The sequence below is a fragment of the Chlorocebus sabaeus genome, chromosome 16 (genome assembly GCF_047675955.1).
Source record: "Chlorocebus sabaeus isolate Y175 chromosome 16, mChlSab1.0.hap1, whole genome shotgun sequence".
Classification (NCBI taxonomy): Eukaryota; Metazoa; Chordata; class Mammalia; order Primates; family Cercopithecidae; genus Chlorocebus; species Chlorocebus sabaeus.
Window position 1 is genome coordinate 66,685,317 of NC_132919.1, and position 17,742 is coordinate 66,703,058.

Here is a 17,742-nt window from a genome sequence, read left to right on the forward strand (position 1 = left end):
GACTGTCTGAGGATGCCAATTTACAAGGTCAGCGCCTCTCCACAACATGCGCACGCACACACACACACACACACGCGCGCGCGCACACACACACACACACACACACAGAGGGGCCTTGAATGAGGAGGGGACAGGAGTCTGAGGGACCCTCAGACTGCCACTCCCACGCTTGGCTGGGCTCAAGGCAGGCCCCTGTCTGCTCAGTAGGGCAAATCCGAAGGACACGGGCTTTCCTTCCTTCCTCCAGCCAGCCAGCCTTTTACACAAAGGCTGGAAACACTGCTTGGGCCGCCTCTATAGGAATGCTGGGAGCACGCACTGGACACTAGACAGCAGAATCCGGAAAAAATCCTGCACCCCCCATCAGGGTGACAATGTGGAGGCCTGGTGTTTTAGGTTTTGCCAGGCGACAGTGCCGGCACTGAACAAGGGCAGAACTTGACATTAGTCCCCAGAGGGTGGCCTGGAACTGGGCTGGGATAGGCCTTGAACTGGCCCCAAGCCCTGCAGAAACCAAAACACAAGGCTGGGGCAGACTCCACCTTCTAGCAACTCCAAGAACGGATGCAGAAAGTGGCAATGTCCCCCGCTCCTTCATGCTGGGAGTGGTGTTTGGCTCTGGTGAATTTGTCTGTCTGAAAGAGGATAATCAGGCCGGGCGCGGTGGCTCAAGCCTGTAATCCCAGCACTTTGGGAGGCCGAGACGGGCGGATCACGAGGTCAGGAGATCGAGACCATCCTGGCTAACACGGTGAAACCCCGTCTCTACTAAAAAATACAAAAAAAACTAGCCGGGTGAGATGGCGGGCGCCTGTAGTCCCAGCTACTCGGGAGGCTGAGGCAGGAGAATGGCGTAAACCCGGGAGGCGGAGCTTGCAGTGAGCTGAGATCCGGCCACTGCACTCCAGCCTGGGCGACACAGCAAGACTCCGTCTCAAAAAAAAAAAAAAAAAAAAAAAGAAAGAGGATAATCAGAATCAAAAGGGCCCAGAAGGAATGGGCCAGGCCAGGCAGCCCAGGCATCTGGCACTCCAGGCTGTCAGGAGGGTCAGGCTGCCAAACTGCAGCCTCAGGATGGGAGGCACAGGGAGGCTAAGTCCAGTTTTAGCAAATGAAGAACTATTAGCATTGCCCAGCCCCTGCAGAGCCAGCTCTGGCTGGGGGGTCTGGGTCCCCATCCTGTTTGGCCTCTCTGGTTTCGTATATGGTACCAAGAGGAAGGAGTGAAGGCTAGGACGAGGGCCCAACACTGAGAAAGCTGCCTTGAAAGGGCAAGAGTCTTTTTTTTGAGACAAAGTCTTGCTTGTCCCCCAGGCTGGAGTACAATGGCGCAATCTCGGCTCACTGTAACCTCCGCCTCCCGGGTTCAAGCAATTCTCCTGCCTCAGCCTCTCCAGTAGCTGGGATTACAGGCGAGCACCACCACGCCCAGCTAATTTTTGTATTTTTAGTAGAGACAGGGTTTCACCATGTTGGTCAGGCTGGTCTTGAACTCCTGACCTCAGGTGATCCACCCGCCTTGACCTGCCAAAAGGGCAAGAGTCTTTAAGGAAGTGAACTGGGAAGCGGAAGTGAGGGAGAAATCACAGCTTTTTTTTTTCTTTTGAGACAGAGTCTCACTCTGTCGCCCGGGCTGGAGTGCAGTGGTGCAATCTCGGCTCACTGCAAGCTCGGCCTCCCGGGTTCACACCATTCTCCTGCCTCAGCCTCCCAAGTAGCTGGGACTACAGGTGCCTGCCACCATGCCCGGGTAATTTTTTGTATTTTTAGTAGAGACAGTGTTAGCCGTTGTTAGTTTCACCGTGTTAGCCAGGATGGTCTCGATCTCCTGACCTTGTGATTTGCCTGCCTTGGCCTCCCAAAGTGCTGGGATTACAGGCATGAGCCACTGCGCCCAGCCCAAAATCACAGCTTTTTACCCCCGAGGCCCATGGGTGGAAACCACACATAGGGCTATGTTCTCTCAGTCCAAAGCTAAGGGCAGGAAAGAAGGTGTGGGCCATAGGAGCCCGAGTGACTTGGTTTGGGACAGGAGGGTTGGGGGGCTTTAGAGGGGTCATGCAGGTCCTGTGTCTTGTCAGCTTCCCTGGAAAGGGGCTTGGAGGCACCAGCCATGGACCTGAAAGGATCAGGGGGTCAGGGAAAGGGTAAGCTCCAGAGGATGAGAACAGGGGGAATGGGAAGTCTTAAACACAGCTACTGGGGCCCAGCAACTTGCCATGTTAAAATGCACCCCTAGTGACTCAAAGAACCACCTGGCCAATGGCGCAGGAGGAGAGACATGACACCTGGGCATAGTGGGAAGGTGCGGGGCCTGTACCTCCACCGGAGGAGCCACTGCTGACCTGGACCAAGGGGGCTGCTCTGTGCTCAGCTGGGGAAGCCTGGGCCGGCTCCTGCACTGAGGTGCTCAGGTGCTGGCTGAGAGCCCAGCTGCTGCTCTAACTTGGAGTGAACCTGGGTCAATACCAGCTCGTCTCTGGCGGGTGGGAAAGGTCTGACGACACCAACTTTGCCCTGGAAGAAGGGCAGCCTTAAAGGAAGGCCTTTGGAAGCTGGCCTGATGCTGTGGGCTTGAGGGCCTCTGTGGCTGAGTCCTGTTGTCCTGGCTCCAGCCTAGGCCTCAGCACTCCGTTTCTTCCACTGTCACCTGCTGACCAGGAATACCAGGACAAAAGGGTTTGTTCAGCTGCTTTCTTTATTAGAAACAAGTGAGATGTATTGAGCAGAACAACAATGCATTTGGTATTTCCTCCCCCACCCTGGGAATGGATGCCCCCCCCACAGCCCAATGAAAAGCCAAGACAAAAAGGTGAAGCTCCCCCCTCCCTGTTCCCAGATGTGGCACCTGCCTGCCAGCCAGTCAGTATTTTTTAATTTAATGGAATGAAATTGTCCTAAACAGCCTCCCTAGGTGCAGTCGGCTTGTGGGCCTGCCTTCATTTTGCAGCAGAGCAAAACCGAAGCCTCAGGCCTCCCCTGGTTCTGGGGAATGTGGGCCAGGCCGTCAGAAGGCCGCCTCATAGGTGGGTAGGCACTGACGGGAGGGACACTCCTGCCCCCTCCCCTGACCTAGCATCTGGTGCCCCTCCCTCTCCTAGACCACAGCTCCATGCAGCTGTCCAAGGCCTTTGGGCCCTTAGGTTGGTTAAATGCTGGTCATCTCTGGGGAAAGAATTCAGGAGCACAGGGACTCCCCTGGGCTTCCGAGAGCCAGCAAGTAGGGGAGTGATACCAGTTACACAGGAGTTGTGGGGAAGGCCTGACATTTTCCATAAACCTGATGTTAAAGTGGGCCGGCCTTCAAATAAGACAGGAGCCTCTTCAGAAACAGGCATGTGTGGGGAAACGAGCCCTGTACAAACCTCGATCCGGAGCGGAGGCCTCCTACTCAGCTCTCTCCCTACACAGACTGGAGTCCGTGGTCAAATGCAGTCAATCCAAAGGCAGGAGGTAAAGTCGTCTTTGAAACATGGCAGCTGGGAGGACTGGGTGGCAGAGGGGGGGCCAGGCCCGGGGGGCCATCCAACAGCGGCTGCTCAAGGAGGGTTAGCATGAAGGCTTCAGGGTCCTTCCTTTGCTTGGTTCAAGCCAGCCATGATGCCACCACACTGCAGGGCTCCTGTGGGGAGGCCCTGACCCCCGGGATGGTGCTCTGTGACCTGAAGTCCCAGAAGGGTTTGAATGAAGAACGCAGGTACTGGGACAAAAATCAGATGAGCAGCAAGCAGCCCCCAAGCCATCCCCTGCACACCTGGGCAGGGTTCTCACCGTGAGATAAAGCAGAGTCCAAGGAGCAAGGAACCTGATTTCAGTGAGGGAGATGCCTGGGCTTTTGCCAGGAGATCTGTTTCTTCCAGAACAGCCACTGGGGCCTCATCGTTTCCATTCCATGACCTGGGTCAACCGAAACAGAGCTTACTCCAGAGATCCGCACAGCCCAAATCTCAGAGGCAGCTCAAGCTGGGACCTGGCCCAGAACAGACCAAGACTAGGACAGGGAGCCTTTCCAAGTTCCAGGTTCCTCCAAGGTAGGAAAGACTTGGGCACTTTATTCTTTGATATCCTCAAAGGTCTGGACAGGGTGAGTCACTCTGGGACTTGAGGCGCTGTGCAACTGTTGTCTGTGAGGCTGAAAGCAAGCCCCCTGCCTCTCCGACTCCTCCGTCTGCGGAATGCAGTGCGCATCTTGCTAAGAACAGCAGCTTCTTTGGTCTCGGTTTCTTGGAGTCAAGGAGTCAAACGTCAGTCACGATTGCTGGGGCCTAGTTTGCAGCACAGGAACAATGGGAAAAGGGAGGCCCCTGCAGGCCTCTGACAAAAATCCACCTTAGTGAAGTTGCTGGCTCTAGCAGCAATCTGCAGAGCGGGCAGCATTCCCACAGGTGGCACAGCCCTCATCCCAAGCATACGATGTCTTCTGGTTTTGGCAACTCTGCAGAATTAGCCTCTGACAAACCACACTAAAACCCACAACCTGAAACAAGCCCCTGCCGGCCTGCAGAGTGTGGCTTTGGTGAGTGGCACAGGGCTGAGCCTGGCCTCCTGGCTAAGGCTTCATTCCCGTATGAGCGGAGAGGTGATGGCAGCAAGGACGCCCCACACGCCACACGTCATGCTACCTCCTCCCCACCACTTCTCTCTAGAGCAAAAATTACATCCAAGCCTGGAAGTGGGTTCCTGACAATTCCACAGCCCAATTCTGCCCAGGCCGCGTGGCTGAACACCACTCAAGAATGCCTACATCGACAGACATGTGGCCAGAGGCTTGATTATTTTTTGGGAAACTGGCAGCATCAACAACCATCACTACCATCAAAATCCACAAAACAGCATCAGCAAAAGTCAGACTCAGACAATGGTGATGGGAAACCATTTCTGTTGCCAAGTCCAGATCTGCCTCTAATCACCACTTCTTGCTGCCACTTGCAGGCTGTATCTTGGAAAGGGGCACAAGAAATGGCTAATGGGTTGGAAGGCACAGGCCAGGGGCTGGTGGCTGAAGGGGTCTGGGCATTGGCCCCATGCCACTCCTGCCCAGCCACCCTGGGGACATCAGGGTGCTGGCTCTTTGCTCTAAGATGAGCTAAGCAGGGCTTACACTGATATGGTCTCCAAAGGTCCCTGATGCTACAAGGGGGTCCAAGGGCCTCTTCAAACTGCCAGTCATCCCAGGCAGTGGAAAAGCAAAATCTCACAGGGGACTCATCCCTATAAGGTTGGCAACAATTGGCTAAAGAGCCCTTTTGAATCAGTTGGCAGGATGACTTCCTACAGGGAGCAGGTCAAGGGGATGGAAGAAGGGACTCGATCAATGAGGTCTGCTTCTGCGGACCGTCCCATTGCTGTATCTCAAAATGCAGGCAGGTCTGGCCCTGCAGGAAAGTCCCTGCCCAGCGTCAGCCCCAGCCAAGAGCTCCATGTGCCATCCAGTGAGATCTGAGCCTGTTCCACCTTCCCTTCCTTCTCAAAGCCAGTCATCCCAGCTGATTCAGAAGGGGAGCTGGATGCGGTTCTCCAGATCCTCTTTTTCCCCAAGATAAGTCAATGTCTCCTCTGGAGGAAACCATGACTGTGCCAACGCGTCTGTCTGCCACTGTCCTCGGGTCCTCATTCTGAGGAATGATCTGGATTCAGCTTTTCATTAAAGACCAAACATTCTTGCACATTTGGAACATGAAAGATATTTAAAATATTTATATATATATAATATATATATATACTTTTATTATTCACCCGTTAACTCCATTATATGCCAATCACGAGCTAGTTTTCAGCAGTTACATTCCCTTGATCACGGCTGCATGAAGATGTAATTAATTGGAAAACACGGAGACCAGAGACACGACCGGAGGTGACGTCACGCAGCCCACGCCATCGCAATACAATTGTCAAGTTCGCTGGCGGTTTGGTAAAGCCGGTTCAGTTCTGCTCCCTTTGCCAGGGATTCTCACATGTGTGAAAATTGGACCAACAGTGGTGGGGTTCCATTTCCTGGTTTGAATTTTCAGTGGCTTTATCCAGAATCTCACTGGTGACTGGTTATTGTAACACCAGTCCAACCTAGGAGAGCCAACAGGGAGAGGCAGAGCTGAGTCGACAGTGGTCCAAAGACTCTCCCACACCCCCCATCCCCGAAGTTCCGACTGGCTGGGCCTGGGGTCCACCGCTTGTGCTGTGGGAGCAGACTCACACCCAGCTGGCCCCGTGCTCAACCTCCACACCAGGGTTCACATGTCCATCAGACCTCCCAGGCAAAACTGGTCCACGCTCCAGCTCACCCCCATGTCCCCTGTGGCGCTGGGGGAGGAAGGGCTAAGAAAGTGTCATGCCAGGAAGGGGGCAGCAGCTTGGGAGAGGAAACCTCCTCAGAGACCCCGCAGCCCTACCCTCCTGGCAAATTGTGGGCAACTCAACTTCCACGGTTCCCTCAGGTGGGAAGGCCTTCCTGCTCCTGTGTGGCTCTGTCCCCTCTGCCATCCTCACACCAGTTGCTGAGAGGGGAACGCTGACCTGCTGGTCTGGCCAGCAGAGGGCAGAGGGAGGGCATTTTCTTTTCTTTTCTTTTCTTTTTTTTTGAGAGGGCGTCTCTCACGCTGTCGCCCAGGCTGGAGTGCAGTGGCCAGATCTCAGCTCACTGCAAGCTCCGCCTCCCGGGTTTGCGCCATTCTCCTGCCTCAGCCTCCCGAGTAGCTGGGACTACAGGCGCCCACCACCTCGCCCGGCTATTTTTTTGTATTTTTTAGTAGAGACGGGGTTTCACTGTGTTAGCCAGGACGGTCTCGATCTCCTGACCTCGTGATCCGCCCGTCTCAGCCTCCCAAAGTGCCGGGATTACAGGCTTGAGCCACCGCGCCCGGCCTGGGCATTTTCTTTTCTTTTCTTTTTTTTTTTTTCAGATGGAGTCTCACTCTGTCGCCCAGGCTGGAGTGAAGTGGCGCAATCTCGGCTCACTGCAAGCTCCGCCTCCCGGGTTAACGCCATTCTCCTGCCTCAGCCTCCAGAGTAGCTAGGACTACAGGTGCCCGCCACCACGCCCGGCTAATTTTTTTTGTATTTTTTTTGTAGTAGAGAAGGGGTTTCACAGTGTAAGCCAGGATGGGAGGGAGGGCATTTTCAAAGGCTCAACTCCAGGTAACAAGGACCCAGACTGCAGCTGTCTCCCCAACCCATGGCCCGGTTTCTGCTGCAGACACTGATTCCCTGGGTCGGGCAGCCTGGACTCTGGCTGCATGGTGCCCACCTTCTCTGCCCCCATGCTGGGGCATTTCCAATTGTAAAGGTAATACTGCAGGTTGCCGTCCCCTATGCCAAACTTGAGCTTCTCCAGGAAGGTTTTGTTCTCCATGAGATCCAGTGCATTGAACACATCAAACCCTTTCTGCAAAGCAGCAGGGAGAAACAAGAACAGGTGAGGACAGGTGGGGATGGCCTCCTTCCTAACCCTTTGCTGCCATTTCAAAGCTGTCCTGTGGGCAGCCACAAGAACAAGGTTCCCTCAGAAGCTCTGCTGCTTCCGCATTACTCCCAGCTCTCCAGGCGGTTCTCAGGACACTCTGGGCGCCCCCTCCAGCCTGGCCTCTGCCCAGTCTCCCTCTGAGTATACACATAGGTACTCAGTGTCCAGACTGGGGCTCTTGCTATTCCTGGTTATGCCTCCCTGAAACTCTAGTCATTTCCACAGTCCTCTCTGGAGTCCAAGTCCTGAGCCCCTTCCTCTGAGAAGCTGGCTCCCATCAGCTACCTGGGGTTTGTGTTGCTTCCTTACTCCATGTATACCCCAACTCTCAGGCCCTCAGTGCACCTCATGTTATGTGACACCTGCTGTGTCGCTTGGAGACTGTGAAGATGCTTCCTAAACCTCACCAACTGGAGCAGAAGCTCTCACAGGGCAGGGACCAGCTTGCCCACAGCAGGCTGGGCTGGGTGCAGGAGGTCACCAGAACCCACAGCGAAGCACTGACCAACGGGCTCTCCACCCACTGCTGGCAGTCAGACACTCCGATGACTCACCACGACAGAGAGCAATCACCCCTTTCCCACGCTGGGAAAGCTGTGAGGAGAACCCGTGTCCTCCCAGGGCAGGCCTGGCTATTCAGGCTCCTTGGTGGTGCCTCCTGTGAGAATGAAACTCACTGAAATGAATCAGGAGGAGTTCAATGCCTTCACTTCGGATGCTCCTTGCTCCTTCCGAGTTTTGAGTTTCTGGCTAAAAACTGTAGGAACCCTGCCTAAGCAGAACTGGAGGTGAGGAGGACTCGGAGCCTCCCAGTCCATGGGAGGCTGCGTCCTGAGAGCTGTGCTCACCATGGCTCCACTGCCCCTTCCCCGCACATCTCCAGAGAGCCCCTGGTCTGCTCCTCACCATTTTGGCGAGGACAAGGGCATCGCTCATGAGGTCTAGAAGAGGGGTCTGGGTGTGAACATTGTAGAAAGAATAAGCAGCTTTGAGACTCTTGTGGGTTGGATGGTTCATGATGGTGGAGGGCAGCGTATAAAAGCTCAGGAAATCCGTCACCTCTCCGTTTGAGTTCTGAAGGGAAGGCAATAAAGAGGCAATGTCAAGCATGTACAGTAGCACTGTGGCCCAGGAACAAAATGTTTTCTTTCGCTCTGCCTTCAGGCAGCTCTGCCCCTCTAGATAAACAGGTGGAAACTGCAACAGGACATGTGGGGAGGAGGAGGGATGTTGGCTCAGGGCACTTGAGGACAGAGCCGTGATCGCAGACTGAAACTGCCAAACCTCTTTCCCAGCAGGGGCACCACTAGGGACCTCTTCTTGCAGTTCACATCCCCCCTAGACTGTGTCTCCTACGTCTGGTCAGCACTGGGTTAAGTTGGGACAGGCAGGGAATTGCAGGCTTTCCTGAAGGATTAAGCGGGGCTCAGTTCTCTCTATTCTGTGTTATCAAAGTGGGGCAGAGGGGGAGAAGGGCTCAAGCCAGATCCAAAGGTATCTTTTCAGCAAATTCAAGCACCAACTCCTTGTTTTTAGGGAGGACCAAACACGGATGGTCAAGGAAGTCTAGGGTGCCAACACTCAAGCCCTGGGAACCCGGCCACTCAGGGGGATGCCTCTCTGGAAATGCATTAGAGGCCTGGAACACCACTCCCTGACTCACCTCCACCACGAAAGTGTCGATGATATTCTCCTGGGGGTAGAACCAGTGCTCCACCTCCTCCTGGCTCATGACGGGCGTAAGGTGAAATTGCTTCAAGTACCTGGTGAGGAGCTGGTGCACTACTGGAATGTCCTTTGTTTCCATTGGTCGCAGCCCAGCTGTCTTGGGAGTCTGGAAGTAAGACAGAAGAGATGGAGTGAGATGAGCTGATCACCCTGGGTCTATCCATGGTGAGGATAGATCAGGCCCTCAAGAGAGAATCCCTGGTCATGTGGAGGCTCCCTGCACCCCCGTGCATCTCTCCTCAGGCACAGGGCCTGCCTCTTCCATATCTTCTGGCCCTTTCCCTCCTAGTCCAGGAGGACTCAGGCTGCTGCATCAGTCAATCATCCACATGGCCCCAGACTGACTTCCTAAGAAAACACAACCCTTCATGCTTCACCCTTGTTTCAAACTCCCCGCCCCAGAGCACAAGACTTTCTACCCTTGGGCCAGGTTGGCCTTTCTAGCTGTACCTTCTGCTCATGCGGCCCAGCGGTCCTCACAGGCTTCTCACTGAACTGTGACTGATGCCATCCCATACTCACTGCTCTCTCTCTGCTAGACTTAGAGCACTTCACAGACCCCAGGGCCTAGCCAGGGTCTGCCCGCCCAGACACTGTTACACCAGTACTTCCCAGAGAGCCATGGCTGCAAGTTAAATGCAGAAGAAAAGCAGCATACTCCCAGGATTTCATCCCCAGTCAGCGTCCCACCCGGCAGCTGCTTTTGCTAGAAAAATGCTTCAGTGGAATGAAACCATATGATGCTGTGGAGCAAATACCGGGCTGGCAGAACATTCCCAGAGGCTCAGATACACAAAGGTGGGCTTGGGGCAATCTGCAAACAGGGTGGTGTCACAGTTTACAGGCCTCAGTCAGTGCCTGACACAATGCTTCCCAGTGCAGGAATTGCTTTTAAAACTTCAGTTCTAGAACCTCCAGCCTCTAAAATTCCTTGCTAAATCCTCGTCTCTCTAGGGAACACTCACTGACCTCATTCTACACGGCAGCTCCCATAATGATACCTCAAATCCTGGACTGAAAACACAGCCATGCTGGGGTTTCCACCCCGATAGGGGTGAGGCAGTCTTCTGGCTGCTGTGGCACTCTAAGAATGCTCTCTGCCTGCCTGCCCACCGGCCTGGAACGCAGGGCAGATTCGTCATGAGAACAGAAGGCAGAAGACACATACCATAGTCCCCCAAACCTGTGCTTTTGGCAGTGTCTAATGGTACTGCAGCAGTCTCTCAAGATGGGACACTAATGACCTCAATCCATGGGTGGATTAGCCTGATTTCAGAGTGATCAATCCTGTTTAGAGGCTGAGAAGTCCAGGCAGGCAGCCCTCACGTCAGCAGGAACTCAGTAACTGTGTGGACTGATGGCCAACCAGAAGCACTTCGAGGAAAAAGAAGGGATTTTCCTTTTTTTTTTTTTTTTTTTTGAGACGGAGTCTTGCTCTGTCGCCGGGCTGGAGTGCAGTGGTGCGATCTCGGCTCACTGCAACCTCTGCCTCCCAGGTTCAAGTGATTCTCCTGCCTCAGCCTCCCAAGTAGCTGGGACTACAGGCACGTACCACACCCAGCTAATTTTTGTTTTTAGTAGAGACAGGGTTTCACCATGTTGGCAGTGAATCTCTTGACCTCATGATCTGCCCGCCTCAGCCTCCCAAAGTACTGGGATTCCAGGCGTGAGCCACCGCCCGGCCTGAGAAGGAATTTTAAGAATCCCTACTGGGATGGGCAAGGTGGCTCACGCCTGGAATCCCAGCACTTTGAGAGGCTGGAGGTGGGTGGATCACTTGAGCCCAGGAGTTCAGATGAGCCTGGGCAATATGGCAAAACCCTGTTTCTTTTTTTGTTTTCTTTTGTTTTGAGACGGAATCCCGCTCTGTCGCCTAGGCTGGAGTGCAGTGGTGCGTTCTCGGCTCACTACAAGCTCCACCACCTGGGTTCATGCCATTCTCCTGCCTCAGCCTCCTGAGTAGCTGGGACTACAGGCGCCCGCCACCCCATGACCGGCTAATTTTTTGTATTTTTACTAGAGATGGGGTTTCACCGTGTTAGCCAGGATAGTCTCGCTCTCCTGACCTTGTGATCTGCCCACCTCAGCATCCCAAAGTGCTGGGATTACAGGCGTGAGCCACCGTGCCCAGCAGCAAAACCCCGTTTCTATAGAAACAAAAATTAGCTGGGCATGGTGGCGAACACCTGTAGTCCCAGCTACTTGGGAGGCTGAGGTGGGAGAATCACTTGAGTCTGGGAGGTCAAGGCTGCAGTGAGCTGTGACTGCCACTGCACTCCAGCCTGGGTAACAGAGTGAGACCCTGTCTCAAAAAAAAAAAAGACTCCCTACCTGAAGCCAGCCACAGTTGGAGCATTTGTTTCTTTGGGAAACTAGGAAAATTGAGACCCAGAAGAGAAAAGCAGCTCACTTTAAAGCTGCCCAGTCCTTCAGTGCCAAATCTGGGTAGGGAAATTGGGATTAGAAATCAGGGCTTCCCTCACAAGCTCAGGTCACCCCTCACCTGGCCTGGCAGAGGGGTGCCACAGACCCTCGAGTGCATCTGCGCAGGGCTTTGGAACACGCTGCCATGTGTATGAAGGTTCACTAAGTGGATTCATCATTCTATTTAAGCTTTACTTAGGCTAAAATTACAGAGAATAGGTGTTCTCTGAGCCTTTCAACAGATGGCAGAGAAGCTAGTCCAGGCACAGGCTCAGAGGAACTGAGAAAGTTAAACTAAAATAAAATCCTGCTGCAGATAACAGAAATAGAAAGTCCAGGAAATCTGAAGACTATGGGCTGGTTCACTTTTCCGGTAGGAGAAAGCCCCTCTCCACCCAGAGCCCTTCTCTCCTGCTGACAGCCAGGCTCTCCTTGCCCTCTCTCTGCCCCCTGCCCATCACCCAGGGCACCACTGGCCTCTGGTAGGAGAAAGTCCCCTCTCCACCCAGAGCCCTTCTCTCCTGCTGACAGCCAGGCTCTCCTTGCCCTCTCTCTGTTCTCTGTCCACCACCCGGGGCACCACTGGCCTCTGGCAGTCGGTAGAGCTTCATGGTGCGCTGCATGGTCATATTTCTGCTCAGGTGGGAGAACTTCACTTCAATCAGCTTCCGTGGGTTTAGGGACCGATGCCAATACCTGTGGGGACACAAATGTCCTGTCCTCAGGGTTCTGGCCAATCCCTATTACAAGAACAATGGCAGGGAGACCCCAGCTGGCCAGCAGGTGGCGTGAGACACACATCAGGTGCCTCCGGAGCCAGTGGTGTCACCCTGCTCTCCAGCCTCCCCCCAGTGAGTGCTGCCAAACCTCCTCCTAGATCTTCTTTCTCCCTATTTTTCTTGCTCCATTTCCAAAACTATTCCTTTGCTACAGCGGTTGTCTGGAGAGAGCAATCCTCACTCCTAGAATCAAGTCAACGGAAAAGGGCTGTAGTCATGCCCAGAAGATGATGGCAGAGGCACTCACCCTCCTCCCTACTCTTCTGCCTTCACACCTGGTGTTTTTACTTTTAAAGTTCTCTAGGGAGAGATTATTCAATTGTTTCAAACAACTTTCTAAGGCAGAGGTTGCCCTTAGATCACATAGCAGACTTGCTCTATTTGGTGCACACAATATTCAAAACAAATTGAGCCAACCATTTAAAATTTTAGGACATTTCCCATAAAAATCCAGATTTGAGCTCATCCCTAAAAACAAACACAAACCATCAGTGCCACCCCCACCATCTCCAAATAGCAGCAGCCAGCAGACACCAAGAGCCCTCCAGACAAGGTAGGGACAGACTTGCCAGTTTGCCATCCCTACAACCCTCCTGCCCTCTCCACACTCCCGATCTGGCTCCTGCAGGCATCAGGTGCCCGCCTTACCAGATACTCCAGAGGTGGGATGCTAAAGGCGGAGCTGTGACTCACAGTGGCCCATGCTCCTCAACTAGAGTGCAGACACCAGTATTTTAAAGGACTTACAGGAAGACAGGTTTACCTGCAGGTGCCAACGGGCTTTGGTAGTACCACCCCGGCAGTGTAAACAGCTTGGAAGATGCCCTCCAGGTGAACCCGCCTGGTAATCTCGCGGATCAGGACTGGAGCCACCCTCTTGGAACGCAGCTTCTTGTGGACACACAGGAAGTTGATCTCCACCATCTTCTTCTCTCTAAGAGGGGAAACATCCAGGTGACAAGGTTTTTAACAGGGAAGGGAATGGTGATCCCCTCAAGCACGTGCAGCCACACCTGGAAGGACCAGGTCTGCAGCACAGGTGTGCTTTTAGCTGCCACCTGCACTCAGTACTGGGACTCCCCACCACGCTCCACCAGGCCAGGAGCCTGCCTCACTTCAACAGAGTCTATTTCCAAAGGAAGGTGGGACTCAAGCAAACGCCTTTATTTGAAGGCACCACCAGCATCTCCCTGACGAATCCCTAGGAGTCGGCTGGGGAATCCCACCGTTAGCATGCAGGGAAGCAGCACAGGGAAGCCGTGGGGCAGGTCAAGGCCATTCTAGGGTTTCAAGGTTCTGATTCCCTCAATAACACAGCTGATAAGCCCTGAAGACTGTGGCAGGCAGATGGTTTGGACACTTCCAGGGAAAATGAAGAGCAGAGATCACAGGCCCCAAGGACTATCTGAATCTGGGTCACACTGGCTCTGGCCCATTTCTGCTGCTGTTCGAGTGCTTCCATGTGTGACTGGTACAGGCATTCAAAAATGAGCCTCTGATTAGCCAGGTATGGTGGTGCATGCCTGTAATCCCAGCTACTTGGGAGGCTGAGGCAGGAGAATTGTTTGAACCCTGGAGGTGGAGGTTGCAGTGAACCAAGATTTGCACCACTGCACTCCAACCTGGGCAACACAGTGAGACTAAAAAAAGCCTCTGGCCAGGCACGGTGGCTCACGCCTATAATCCCAGCACTCTTGGGAGAGAGAGGTGAGTGGATCGCTTGAGCTCAGGAGTTTGAGACCAGCGCAGGCAACATAGCAAGACCTTGCCTCTATAAAATTTAAAAAATAATAAAAACAAGCCTCTGCTGAGCAGGCACACCAGGTCTCAGGCTGGGCTCCTTCCAACCTGGGCCATGAACAAGGGAGCCAACTGGGACTCTGAGCAGAACAGGTGGTTCCTAAGATGAATCTGCAGTCCCAGCAGCTGGGCGTCCTCCCTTCCGGAGACTGTCCCTCTTTCTTTAATGGGGCACATTGTTCAGCCTTTTTCTCCTCCCTCCCAGACCAAGCAGGATGGCGGTGTTGTGGGGGTTGGGGGTAGGTGCTGGTGCTTACGTGTCATAGATATGGATGTTTGCTGGGATGGCGCTAATGAACCCAACCAATTTCCGACTTGAGACCACTCGAACCCCGCAGTGCCACTGGGGGAGCCAGCCGGGTGGCCGGAGAGCCCTGGAAAAGAGAGGCTGGGGTTGTTGTGCTGCTTGCCGGCAGGCTGGACAAGCTGTTTGGGTTCCACAGTCAAATTTGGTTTTGACCTGGTGCTACCACCTCCCTGGGGGTTAATAGCTGAATTCTCTTTAGGGCCAAGCCCTCCTGGATACACAGAATCGAGCCATCACCATTTCTGGCTACTCATCCCACTTGGCCTAGTTACTCATCCAACCCAAGGTTATCATACTGAGGATTTCATGCCTGATCCAATTTCTGTGTGTTCATTTTGACAGCTTGAACCAAGGGACTGGCATCTTTGGTTCAAAGGACAGTGGGTCCCATGGTTGAGAGCTGATTGTGGCAACCCTGGAGCTCTGGTCTCCGTCTCCCTCCTTCTGGTGCAAATTATTCCTTCCCTTTCAGGTAGTCCCTTTCTATTTCGGCCCATGCCTCTCTCTTCCTGGATATTAAACGTGGCCTGGGCAGGTGGATGGCTCAGCATGCTCAGGAACTAGGTAGAAAATGTGCCTTCTTTTCTTTCAGTCTTAGTAGGTCTCATGCGCTTTCCTTTCTTATATAAAGTCACCAGACAATGAACACCTCTTCCCTGGGTACCAACTCTACGAAGGTCTCCCTCACCCAGTCAACTGTCTTAAACAAGGCTGCAATTCTAAGCGCCAGTGAAAGCAAGTCTCCTTCAGATGCAGGAACTCAAAAATGACACACTACTTTGCCATTCAAAGGCTGGCCCCTGGCAGGGATGAAAACTCTGGTGCCCTGTGGTGGTTCCGCTCTACACCTTGCCCTCAAGAACCTCAAGAAAGCCCCTACAACTTACCACAAAAGAAACTCTGGGGAATAATCAAACCGGAACATGTTGTCATCATCTTCCACATAGTTCTCATTCAGGAGGGTGTATAGTTCTTTCAGCTGTAAAGAAATAAGCAGCTCACTTGGAGGTATTCTGCCAGGAAGGAGACCAACTCCAATACCCTGGGGCTCTAGGCTTTTCAGAAGGATGAAACAAACCACCAAAAACGACGTGGAGTCTCACAAATCCCTCTGCCCCCTGGCATGGTAGGAACTCTTGGAGCAGGCACCCTAGTTAGAGTAGAAAACGGAGCCATCACGTAGCAGAGTGGCAGACCGAGAATGCCACCTAACCAACCACTTCATCATTCTGCGCCATCCACAGGGGAGAGCCACTGGTCTCGACTTCTGTGAAGTGCTGTGCAGGGATGACTCTCAAAGCTAGTCAAGAAATTACTCCATGGAGAGTCACTGCTATTTCCCACATTGTCTGATTTTTACCATCTGGCTCAAACAAAGGCCTTTCTTTCCTTTCTCTTCGAGATATGGTCTCACTCTGTTACTCAGGCCAGAGTGCATTGGTGTGATCATGGCTCACTGCAGCCTCCAACTCCTGGGTTCAAGCGATCCTCCTACTTCAGCCTCCTGGGTAGCTGAGACTACTGGTGCATACTACCATGCCAGGCTAATTATTATTATTTTTTCTTTTGTAGGGGGGCCAGTCTCACTATATTGACCACGCTGATTGATTTTGAACTCCTGGGCTCAAGCGATCTTCCCACCTAAGACTCCCAAATTGTTGGGATTACAGGTGTGAGCCACCACACCTAGCCACAAAGGCCTTTTTCTGCCTTCTCAGCTATCTCCATCTGCTGGCCCAACTTTGGTATTAAAAAATTCTGTTGGCCGGGTGTGGTGGCTCAAGTCTGTAATCCCGGCACTTCGGGAGGCTAAGGTGGGCAGATCACCTGAGGTCAGAAGTTCGAGACCAGCCTGGCCAATGAAATGAAACCCCATCTCTACTAAGAAATAAAAAAATTAGCTGGGTGTGGTGGCAGACGCCTGTAATCCCAGCCACAGGGGAGGCTGAGGCAGGAGAATTGCTTGAACCCAGGAGTCAGAGGTTGCATGAGCCGAGATGGTGCCATTGCACTCCAGCCTGAAAGACAGCAAGACTGCACATCAAAAAAAAAAAAAAAAAAAAAAAAAGGCTGGGCATAGTGGCTCACGCCTGTAATCCCAGCACTTTGGGAGGCCCAGACGGGCAGATCACGAGGTCAAGAGTTAGAGACCAGACTGGTCAACATAGTGAAACCCCGTCTCTACTAAAAACACAAAAACTAGCCAGGCACAGTGACAGATGGTTGTAATCTCAGCTACTCGGGAGGCTGAGGCAGGAGAATCGCTTGAACCCGGCAGTCAGAGGTTGGGGTGAGCCAAGATTGTGCCACTGCACTCCAGCCTGGGCAACAGAACCAGACTCTGTCTCAAAATAAATAAATAAATAAATAAATAAATAAAGGCCAGACACAGTGGCTCATGTCTGTAATCCCAGCATTTTGGGAGGCCGAGGCGGGAGGATCATCTGAGGTCAGGAGTTCAAAACCAGCCTGGCCAACATGGTGAAAGACCGCCTCTTCTAAAAATATAAAAATTAGCTGGGTGTGGTGGCACTCACTTGTAATCCCAGCTACTCGGAAGGTTGAGGCAGGAGAATCGCTTGAACCCAGGAGGTGGAGACTGCAGTGAGCTGAGATGATGCCACTGCCACTCCAGCCCAGGCAATAGATCAAGACTCCGTCTCAAAAAAAAAAAAAAAGAAAATGTCAACAGAATTTTTTTTTTTTTTTTTTGAGACAAAAAGTCTCGCACTGTCGCCTGGGCTGGAGTGCAGTGGTACAATCTCAGTTCACTGCAACCTCCCCCTCCCAGGTTCACATGATTCTCCTGCCTCAGCCTCCTGAGTAGCTGGGATTACAGGCGTGCACCACCACACCTGGCTAATTTTTTGTATTTCTAGTAGAGACGGGCTTTTATTATGTTGGTCAGACTGGTCTCAAACTCCTGACCTCATGGTCCACCTGCCTCGGACTCTCAAAGTGGTGGGATTTGCCAGGCGACATTTTCATCATTCTTTACAAGGGAAATAAATCCCTCAGGTCAAAACAAGTGGCTCTGGGTGGCTGGGGTGGAAAGGGGAGGACAGGGCCTCATTTAGCAGCCCCAGCTGCTCTAGTCAGGAGACAGACTAGAAAGAAAACAAGGAAATAAATGAATGAACAAAAAAGAATAAATGAAAAACAGGTATCCACGTTGGGGAGCTATAGAGGTTAACTTTCAACCTGCCAGAAAAGCTAAGAGCTATTTATGTGGAGTCTTGGCCTTA

The 17,742-nt window shown here is 52.9% G+C and overlaps 1 protein-coding gene across 1 annotated transcript in view; it reads right to left on the reverse strand.

The window, feature by feature from the left end:
• Positions 1–5,682: 5,682 nt before the first annotated feature.
• Positions 5,683–17,742, reverse strand: part of NMT1 (N-myristoyltransferase 1) — a 44,056-nt gene continuing 31,996 nt past the window's right edge. The window contains exons 5-12 of the mRNA XM_008012364.3: positions 15,385–15,476; positions 14,448–14,564; positions 13,154–13,324; positions 12,199–12,307; positions 9,123–9,293; positions 8,366–8,533; positions 7,244–7,381; positions 5,683–6,063 (exon numbers count right to left, since the gene is read on the reverse strand). Of these exons, the coding sequence (XP_008010555.2) occupies positions 6,043–6,063; positions 7,244–7,381; positions 8,366–8,533; positions 9,123–9,293; positions 12,199–12,307; positions 13,154–13,324; positions 14,448–14,564; positions 15,385–15,476 (987 nt within the window). The 3' untranslated portion in view covers positions 5,683–6,042. The remainder of the gene's footprint in view (positions 6,064–7,243; positions 7,382–8,365; positions 8,534–9,122; positions 9,294–12,198; positions 12,308–13,153; positions 13,325–14,447; positions 14,565–15,384; positions 15,477–17,742) is intronic.